The sequence below is a fragment of the Haplochromis burtoni genome, unplaced genomic scaffold (assembly GCF_018398535.1).
Source record: "Haplochromis burtoni strain Fernald_Lab_line unplaced genomic scaffold, NCSU_Asbu1 Contig_61, whole genome shotgun sequence".
Lineage (NCBI taxonomy): Eukaryota > Metazoa > Chordata > Actinopteri > Cichliformes > Cichlidae > Haplochromis > Haplochromis burtoni.
Window position 1 is genome coordinate 1,325,133 of NW_024582422.1, and position 10,563 is coordinate 1,335,695.

At 39.2% G+C, this 10,563-nt stretch overlaps 1 protein-coding gene across 1 annotated transcript; it reads left to right on the forward strand.

Annotated features, from left to right (window-relative positions):
- Positions 1–3,811: 3,811 nt before the first annotated feature.
- cltrn (collectrin, amino acid transport regulator) lies at positions 3,812–10,446 on the forward strand. The gene is made up of 6 exons (XM_005923010.3): positions 3,812–4,115; positions 4,561–4,619; positions 7,284–7,369; positions 7,493–7,606; positions 9,833–10,027; positions 10,115–10,446. The coding sequence occupies exons 1-6, from the start codon at positions 4,049–4,051 to the stop codon at positions 10,242–10,244; spliced, it is 651 nt and encodes a 216-aa protein (XP_005923072.1). The 5' UTR covers positions 3,812–4,048; the 3' UTR covers positions 10,245–10,446.
- Positions 10,447–10,563: the final 117 nt, after the last annotated feature.

Here is a 10,563-nt window from a genome sequence, read left to right on the forward strand (position 1 = left end):
CAACATCCAAAACTAAAATTTTATACAATAAAGGAACTAGAAAGAGCAAAACAACCAGCAAATTTAGCAAACAAACAATGCAACTTACTTTAATGTCACTTTTACTCATGGAGGCTAATATTAGCACCTTAAAAATACTGCTAACGTCCTGACATTAAAGTAACACTTGTATTAAAAATGACCTTTTGACACAGAAATGGGGCCATTATTAATCAGTAAACATGCACAGAAAAAATACTGGACTCAGAAATGCCACATGATCCTGTTACAGCTTTAAGCAAACCTTCAAACCTGCATGATGCTGTGCAAAAGTCTCAAGCCACTATTTATTTATCCACTGGTAGGAAAATGGAAAACGATTCAATGAAAAATGTCCAAACATAAACTGAAATACAGTATATTAGATGAATCAGAGTCTGTGAGAGTCTAACAAGCTTGAAAATGATAGTGATTCATTGTATATTTTTCTACCCAAGTATGTTTTTATTTCATTGGCAGTGTTTTTGGGATCATTATCATGAAAAATGAAGCCACTGCTGATGAGACTCTTTCTGTATAGCGGTCAAGAATATATAGTATTCTGTCCTTCCACTGAGCCCATTTCTGATGAGCCTTTGGTGAGCAGTAGATGGATCATCTGCAGGTCCTGCGTCAGGTTTTTGCTTGATGTTTTTATCCTGTTTCTTAACAGGGTGACTTTCAGATGCTGTTTATTTGTCGTAGATGTGTTTTAGAGCTATCAGCCAACAGTTTTTAGGCTGACAGCTTTGGGAGAGCACCTTGTTGGTGCAAAAATACTATTTTATGCCTGTCAAACTGTGTTATGTTTGCATATTTTGTACACACAGCCATTAATAGACAATAGTTTTTCTTTTTTTTTCCCCCAAGAAAAAATTAAAAAAATATTTTTGAAAGTCTTCAATCTGAATATCACCAGAGTCTCAGATGAAATAAAATATTTTGGATTTTGCAGATCCAGCAGTAATCTGCCCACTGAGATGATTAACCTTGATTGCCCTTTAAAGAAGCACACAAAATCTAAAAGCCTTGAAAAATGCTTTTTACACTACGAGTTTTACTTTCGGATGCATTTCATGCAGTGTTTTTGTTCACGTTTTTTGTTTTAGTTTCACAATGATTGGGTTAAAAACTGGAATGGCTGTCATGTCTGGGCCTCTGCTGCCACCGTGTGTAGAGAGAAAATACCTGCACCCTGAAAAGTAATTAAGCGCTTAGCAGGAAGTGAACTGTGATCAAACTAAAATTAATTCAAAATTTAGATAATACACACCAAAAAGGTGAAAACGAAAAGGCATTTAGTGCATTTAACCCCCTCCCCCCCAAAAAAACAACTTAAAGTTATTTGAGCTTTGTGATGTTTTTTTGACATGTCTAAACAATGTTCCAATAAAAGGTCTGAAGAGTGCCAAGAAAATGTCCCTCTCATCATTACACCATCACCACCAGCCTGAACCTCTGATACAAGGAAGGACGCATCCAGCCTTTCACGCTGTTGACACCAATTTCTGACCCCACCATTTAATTGTGACAGCAGAATTTGAGACTCATCGGATAGATATTATCTATTTTTCTGCAAACCCCAGAGATGGCAATGTGGGAAACTCGGACCAGCCCATCATGTGCCAAACTCACTTAAACTGCCTGTCTTCCCCATTCTGCTGCTCGGTTTGAGGTTTAGCTGGTCATCTTGACCATGTTTAAATGCCCAAATGCACTGAGTTGCTCCCATTTGATTGGCTGATTTGTCAAGGAAGGAGGAAGGAAGAGGAAAGACCAGTTATTCTTACTGTAACCCAGTGGCTCAACCCTCAGTGATGCGTCATCGTGGTCTGTTTTATTGGAAAACACTTATGACATTTTATGGGTACAAAAGATCGTTTATTGTAGGAGAGTTTCATGTGGTCTGCTGTGGTGTTTTAATCACTGAAACAGTCTGTTATCGGGGAAAGGAGACTTTACATTCAAACTTGACCCATGTGAACTTAATTTCCAATAAATGGCGGTTTCAAACATACTTTTCTGAGACAGAGGTTAAAAAATTAACCTAACAGCCAATGAGGAAGAATGGATCATTAACCTTATATAAGTGCCAGCTTAGATATTGATTGACTGAATAACTGAAAGTGTTTGCAAAGGCTTTTTCAGTAAAGAGGATGAGAATGAGCTCACTGGGATCTGTTGTGGGAGATTTTAATTCTGCATCACATAGCAAAGCTAGGTTAGACCTGATAACCATGTAGGGAGGAACAGGGAGTGTGGAGAGGACAGTTTGTCCTGCTTGACTCTGACCGAGCAGGACTGGGTCAGAAAGGACAGAGAGTGCTGGGCTGATTTCACCTGTATCCCAAATCAGACTTTTGGGCTTAACCCTCACGCAACCAAAATATTTTAGTGACTAAAATAATCAAGTGACTTCGCTTCGTTTCATACAGAAGTACTGTTTTGTGTATCATACTTGTACTCTTTCCTTTATCTGTGATATTTATTCTGATAACATGATTTTCAAGGGGTTTGAATCCACCGTCCGGTGTGTGTGTAGTCTCCATATGCTGTCCATGTCTGGGTGGGTTCTCTCCAGTTACTCAGAGATCCTCCCACAGTCCAAAACATGCAGTTACAGTATGGGATTAGCTTCACCGCTAATTCTGAATTGGCCATAAGTGTGAATGTGAATGTAAATGGTTTTCTGCACCCCGCCTCTCACCCTGTGGCAGCTGGGATATGCTCCATGTTTTCAAGTTAACTAGTAAACCCAAGTCATCTCCTTCAGCTGAGCTGTTTGCATCCTCATTTTGTGCATCAAGTATCCTCAAGGCTTCTCCTGCAGTCAATCTTGCTACCTCATTTCATGATCTAGTGTAAACATATGGCTGGGTCGCCAGCGGGTTAAATGAACTGCACCTGAAATGGACCTGTTCTGCTTATCCTTATTTTCTGTCATTTGTATAGCCTCTTAGAATGCTCATATTAAACTTCGTGAAAGTCTGAAATAATGAGATTGTTGTTTTTCATATCCTTGATTTGTCTTAGGTGATAAAGACCCTTCTTGTTTGAATCCTGTCAAGTTCCAGAAGGGCTGGCACATATGAGAAATCTGACTCTGGAGTACTGCCCTCTCTCTTTTGACTTTTATTTCTATGGCACATGCACTCTGATACCAGCAGTGATCATGTTTACCACCACTTACCAACAGCAGCACTGCTTTAGAACAGAAACCATCGAGCCTTTGCAAAGATCACGGCTCCTCGAGATAGTTTAATACCTGTGGCTGGGTGAGGGGATTTTGTAAATGCTGTGCAAGGATTTATAAGTGGGGCTCAGGGTTCCAGGCTTAAACAACAACAACAACAACAACAACTGTACTACAACTACACCCTGTGGGTCGCACTATTTGCTCTTCTTCTAAATTCCTCTGTTAGTTTCACCTTTAATGTTTTAATGTTGTTTTCTTTTAAAATGAAAGGTAACAGTTTACATATCATATCATATCATATCATATCATATCATATCATATCATATCATATCATATCATATCATGTCATATCGTATATGTAAAAATAAAAATATGAACCTGGAAAAAATGATAACAGATCCACTTCTATTAAGTAGTAGATGCTATATTCTTTCCCAGGCTGTTTCTGTTTCTAGGGGTCACTACTTATTATACCATTTTAAGTGGCTGTAACTTGGAAGTTCACACACTGTGCTATACTAGGTAAATAGAAACAGACTGGGCCGTTCTGTTCTCCTCTGGGAGGTCTGCCTCTATCACATTAGACCTATCTGGCTCCTTTGGAAAGCATGAACAAACAGCGCCCACTTGACTGTTTCCATGCAGTGCAGCGCAGTGACAGCCATTGTTTTTTACAGAGAGGACAGATTAGTTCAGGTGTGTCTTGGCTTAACCATTAAACCCAGGCTTTATCCAGTTAAATCCTCTGCCGACCTCTTTAGATCGGTGAATGCTGGGACCTTTGCCTGAGCTTTTACAGCATTGTGTTATTCTGCTTTTTGTTTTCTGGGAAAAATGTTGGAAAAGATCTTGCTCCTGCTCAGTTTGTCACTTTCTGTGGCGGAAGGGCTCTGTAAACCAGGTAAGGCTCTTAAAATGTAATCTTTGGTCAAATATTGTGTGTTCACATTTTTTAAAAAAATACATAAATTCATTAATATGAGTAAACACAGGCTTTGTGTACAGGAGTTTTATCCCTTCTTAGCCCAAAAGTGAGTGTGGAATGCAGCTTCTAATCTATTTACTGGAACAAAGTCAGATTAGACACATAACTTAGCATTTACCTCACAACAAGGGTTTCATTCATTCCATCGTGATTGTAGACTTGAACAATGATCCTAAAATTGCTAATCTACAACCAAACTATGAGGAAATAGCTGAGAGAGACTAAATTTGGTGCTGCTGCTCTTGGGATTCAGTCTATCAGCACAGGAAAGATAAACTGCAGCAGCTACACTTCTCATCTAAAGCCTAGCACAGCAACTCATGGCACGCAGAGGACATTTCAGTCTGTTTTATCTTTATAGGTGTTGGAGAAGCCTACAAAGTTCGATTCAGCATCAAAACCGCACTGGGAGATCAAGCTGTATGTATATATTTAAATATTCCTCCACATCCTCAGATTGCTCTTCTTGCCATAAACAGCTCTGACTTCATAATATTAAAAACAGGAATGCAATCCCATTCCCTAAAAAATTTGAATGTTTTGTGAATTATAAATAAAGAAAGTAATGATTTCCAACCTATATTTACAAAGAAAATGTGGTGGAACTGAGAAATGTGATCATTCATGTCCAGCATTACAATCAGTTGAAGTTCCGGGTGCAACAATAGACCAGAAAGTTGTGTAATGCTAAAAAAAAACAAAAAAAACAAGCAATACACCCCCAAACACCTGCTTTGGACACATCTTAGTAATTAGATAAACAGGATTACATATAAAAAAACCATGCTAGGCAGGGTAAGTCTTTCGACACAGGGAGAATTTCAATACTCTGGCACAGATTTGTGGAACAAAGAGGAAACGGAGAGAATTTTAATCTTCTACAGTACACTGATCAGAGATAATATCATTAATGTTTCAGAGAATCCAGCAAAATCTCTGTACGCAAGAGAAAAGGCCTGCAAATCACTGCTGAATGGCTGTCATGCCCTCAGAGAACACTTTAATATAAATCAGACATGAATCTGGAGTGAACATCACCGCATGGGCTCAGGAATACTTTTGAAAGTTCAAAGTGTACCATGCAAATAAAAAATGCATGCAGAAACAAGATCCAGAGATGCTGCCGTCTCCGTTTATGCAGCTCATTCAAAAGAGATTGAGACAAAGAGGAAAAACCTCTTGAACAGCTTTCCTCTTTAAGATCTGTGATGGCACTGAATGCTTTTGTGAAGATACCATGGGCAACTTGCAAATCTTTAAAGGCACCGTTGAAACTCAATGATGCACTCACTAGCCACTTTATTAGGACCTGCTTCTATCTGCCTTAATCCTTTATCTCAACAAAGCGATGAAAACATTTCTTCAGAGTTTTATGCAGCGACTGCAAATTTTGTACGCACATCCATTATGTGAATCTCCCTTTGCACATTCCAAAGATGTCTGTTGGGCTGAGATCTGGTGACTGTGGAGGTTATTTGAGTACAGTGAACTCACTGTCATGCTCGAGGAACCAGTTCGAGATGATCTGAACTTTGCGGCTGGGTTGTTATTGTGTTGAAAGCAGCCATTAGAAGATGGGTACACTGTGGTCATAAAGGGATAGATGCTGTCAGCAACAATGCTCAAGCAGGATGTGGCCTTTAAATTTAGCACTAAAAGCACCAGAGTGTGCCAAAAAAATACCCCCCACTCTATTACAACACCAGGAGCATCCTGAACTGTTGATACACAGCATCCATGTGTTCATATCATTTAGACCAGGGGTGTCCAACTCCAAGCCTTGAGGGCCGGTGTCCTGCAGGTTTCAGATATCACCCTGGGTCAACACACCTGAATCAAATGATTAGTTCATTACCAGGCCTCTGGAGAACTTCAAGACATGTTAAGGGGGTAATTTAGCCATTTAAATCAACTGTGTTGGATCAAGGACACGTCTAAAACCTGCAGGACACCGGCCCTCAAGGCCTGGAGTTGGACACCCCTGATTTAGACCAAATTCTGACCTTATTAATGCTCATCTTTCTAATCTTCTATTGTCCAGTTTCCTGCTCTTAGCTGACAGGAGTGCTTCCCGGTGTGGTCTTCTGCTTTCTGCTTCAAGATTTGGTGTGCTATGCGTCGAGAGATCATGTTCTGTGTGGTTGTAACTAGCAGTTATGAGTTGCTTTTGCCTTCTTGTTAACTCAAAGCAGTCTGGCCATTGTTCTGGCCCCTTGCATCAACAAGGCATTTTCACATAGAGAACTGCTGCTTACCGGATATTTTCTCTCTGTTTTCTGGACTGTTTTTTTTGTTACAGATGGTTGTGTGCGAACATCTAAGCAAATCAGAAATTCCTGAAATACTCAGAACCCGGACGCATGGCATTAATAAAAGCCACTGACATGCATGCTTGCGTGTGGTTGGACAATTAGATATGTATGCTGATGAGCAGTTAAACAGATGTACCTAATAAGGTGGTCACGATTGCATACGTAGATTTTAAAATTGAAAGTCTTGCTTATTTCAGCAAGAACACATCGCACATTCGTTGGGTACTGCAGCAGATAAAATCGAGAATCGAGAGATTAAACGTCTGTTCAGACCTGTTAGGCATTATAACTGTTCTGCACATTATGAAGGAACAAATATGACAGAGGAGGCCTCAAATATCAGCAGGGACACAGCAGCAGTAATTGTTTGGAAATTTCCAAATACTTACAGAGGGAGTAGAAATGCTACTTTTCCAATTTAAATGCAACTTGCTGATGGTATGAAGTTTAAGACACACACACACACACACCACACACTCACAAACACACACACACACACACACACACAACACACACACACACACACACACACACACACACACACACACACACACACACACCAATATTAACTAATTTCGAAATCATTAACTTCTGCTTTTATTAATATTTTACACGCCATCATTTTAGAGTCATGGTTACAATCAAGTGCTTAATATTATCCAGAATTCTCTTAAAGTGCATGTGACTGCTTAATATGAGGCCAAGGTCCATGTGGCAAACAGTTAACCTTTGCTGAAAAACAGTCCCTAATCTGATGTTGCTGATTTTGCAGTATCCCTGGAACAAAAATGAAATGTTCCTTTTCCGGGCCGCTCTGGCTTTTGCCATGAGGGATTTCACTAACGGAGAAGAATTTGGGTAAGACTGTTTTTGTGTCATCTGTTCTTAAACAGTTGTAAAAACATAATAGAACATCTCTTAACACGATAGGTGACTCACATTTTATAACTTCGCTTTCATTGTCTTGTAAAACTTCACCAGGGTTTCAGACATCCATCCGTGTAACGAGACTCAGAGAGTGTCCTTCTGGTTTGTGGTGACGAGGCCGAACACCATGGATCTCGTTGATAAAGGAACTGTGGAGATGGCTATAAAGTAATCACATGCTACAGTTTTAGTTATTGGTACTATTATTGTTATATTTTCTTCTTAGCTGGATGTAAATAATGGATGTTAAAGTATTTTTTTAAACATTTATTACCCATTTTATCATTTCCTAGAAAATTCTAAAATGACTAATAACTAATGGGTTTTCCAAATAAATATGAATGGGGGCGTAATTATGTTCCCAATGAATGTTTGGCTCACATATGGTGCGAAAGTGCAGCTTTCTAGATTATGTAGCGCAGGAACAGGTGTGTCGTGACATTTTTTACATTTTGCTTTAAAATTATTTTGCTGTGTCATGGCTTTTGGTTACTCTCTCACACAAGATTTGCCATTGCCAGAGGTTTGTTTTCTTTTGAACAAGGCTTCAAAGCTCCAACCTAAACCATAAACCACAAACCTGATCACTAACCTTAACACTTCAAACACTTTGCTTTCAAACACCATCTATTTTATGTATGCATGCATGAGCAGGTTTACCCTGGGTTATGCAGTGTGGCCATAGAAACTAAGTCGATCCCTTTTATTTTTATGAAGTAACAGGTTATTTTTGTACTTAAGTGAACATAATTTCCCTCATGTGGGTAATGAGCATTCTCATTTAAACATTTTCATCCGTCCATCACACTTTTCTGGTCACCAGTCTATTACAGGGGAAACAGAGAGAGACGGCTGTTCATGCTCAACCTGCCTCAACCAGCCATTAACATCCACTATTTTAATGGATCACAATAACTGATACAGAAAGCAGTAGAATTTATTTAAAAAGCGAACAAAATTTTTTAGTACTTCATAAATGTTTGGTCAACTAGCATGTTTATTTCCAGCTGGCATCTTATCTTTGGAGGTTTTCCAGGCTCATATCTAGGAGGAGACTCACAGGCAGACTTTGGAATCACAGATTTCCCAAGATTCTGGCACAAATTCACCAGCTTGTAGAATTTATGTGGGAGGTCAGGGTATTTTGAAGCTTTTTTTCCTGTACAGGAACGATAAGGTCAGCTAATTTAAAAAAAAAAAGTTTTAAAATTGTAGTTTGAATTCAAACTACAGCCAATGTTTTTATACAGTTTAATACCTGTAAGAATGCATTGATTACTATTTCTGATCCTCGGCAGCCTTGGCCCACTTCAGTAGCTTCTGTGTTCAGCTTGTACAGCAGGTCCTGCAGAGGAACTGGCCAACTGCAAACTAACTTAATGGGTTCGCAGTGTGTATACCACTCACTGTTGAGGCACTGCTGTGTTAACTTGGCATACTTTCACCACCTCCTCTTGTCTGCCTCCTTAATGCATTCGTTTCAGGGGATGCTAAGTTCTAAGACGACAAACTGGTTTCAAAGCTTCCAAAAAACAGTTCCAGCCCCAGGTCAACCTAAAAGTTAAAAACAGTTTTATCACTCATGATAAAAAATGCTTTTGTGTGTGACTCATCAGTTTTAAGAAGTACTTAGAGATCCCCTGGAGGATGTACTGTACTGAGAAATGACCCTGACCGGAGGAAAGAGTTTAAAATCGGCTACATTTAAGCATTACTGAAACACTGTTGCATGAACACGTGGAGCAAAAGTGTGACTTTAACGTCCGCATACTTGTGTTTTTGACACAAAGTTGCAAATCTTTAAGTATTTGGCCAATGAAACACTTTGTGATTTTTGTCTCTGCGCACCACTACAGTGGATTTTATCTGGATATGAATAAAATGCAGCTTTAATTAAAGCTGCATTAACCTCAATTGCAGCCACTTTTATGTATTTTCAGAGAAATTGGACAACTGACTGTCAAGTAGTTGAGAAATAACTTGCATTTTGTGGCCTTAATGCTCAACATGACGTCCAAAGAACAAGTGAAAGAGGCCATCGTTAGGCTTGGAAAATCTAAATAAATCCATCAGGGAGATAGGAAAAAAACTTCAGGAGTTTTTTAAAAAAAAAAAATGAATGCACAGACCAGCTCAGCAACACTAAAAGACCCTAAAGACCACAGAAGATAACTGATGAAGTGCATGATAACAGAATTGTTTCTAAAGTTAAGAAAATGTTTGGACAACCAGAACGATGGGAAGAGAAAAGTATTTCTAGATCTACTGGATTTAATCAACTTAGGTGGTGTAAAGAGGCAAAACTGTAAAAACTGTGTTGCTGTCCAGAGTCAGTGCAGTTTGGCCTTTTCCAGAATAATCCCCTTAAATGAAATCTTTTCTTTTGTCCAATAGAAAATCGAGAAATCGAATCAACGGTGCTTTTCTGCTAACAGATAAAACTCTGGAGTTCGATGGCATCTATCCCACTCTGGCAGCACCGGTCTCCCCTGACACCCCTCCGTGGCTCATTGTCTTCGGGGTGGTCATGGGTGCAGTTAGCGTCGGCATCATCGCCCTGCTTGTCTATCCTCTGGTCCAAAGAAAACTGTGAGCAGATGACTGTGGATGTATTTAATTTAGCTTTTTGAAAATATGATAACTGAGCTTCATTTGATCTGCTCATTCTTTTTGTAGGAAGAAAAACATGGATGCAGATGACGAGGACAGCGACGAAGAGACAGGGGTGAAAACGGCTGAAAACGGTGCAAATGACGGTATTTATAACTCGACGTTCTCGGACGATGAGCGATTCACGCAGATGTAAAGTGCTCTTATAAAAAAACTGCCGTGCCACAGTGTGAAAAATAATGTGATTTTCTTTAAAGTTTCTAATGTAATTCATTTCAGTTTTGACATGTTAATTTGCTCGGCCTTTCAATACAATAATCACAGGCTGCCTTAAACAAATCCAGTGTTTCACACTATTTAACTGCCGTTTTACAAATAAATGTGTTTTTTCCCCTCAACCAAAGTGTTGAAGGATGATTTATCAAAGATCTCTGTATGACAGGTTGTGTTAAGATATTTTGCCAAAGTGGGGTCTATATACTAACCATTTACAACCAGTCAAATGGTCCCATTTA

Excerpts from the sequence above, each read along its gene's own strand:
- cltrn (XM_005923010.3), top strand. The coding sequence starts at position 4,049 with ATGTTGGAAAAGATCTTGCTCCTGCTCAGTTTGTCACTTTCTGTGGCG. Across the intron at positions 7,607-9,832 it reads ACTGTGGAGATGGCTATAAA|AAAATCGAGAAATCGAATCA; the intron begins GTAATCACATGC and ends TTTGTCCAATAG. Across the intron at positions 10,028-10,114 it reads CCTCTGGTCCAAAGAAAACT|GAAGAAAAACATGGATGCAG; the intron begins GTGAGCAGATGA and ends TTCTTTTTGTAG.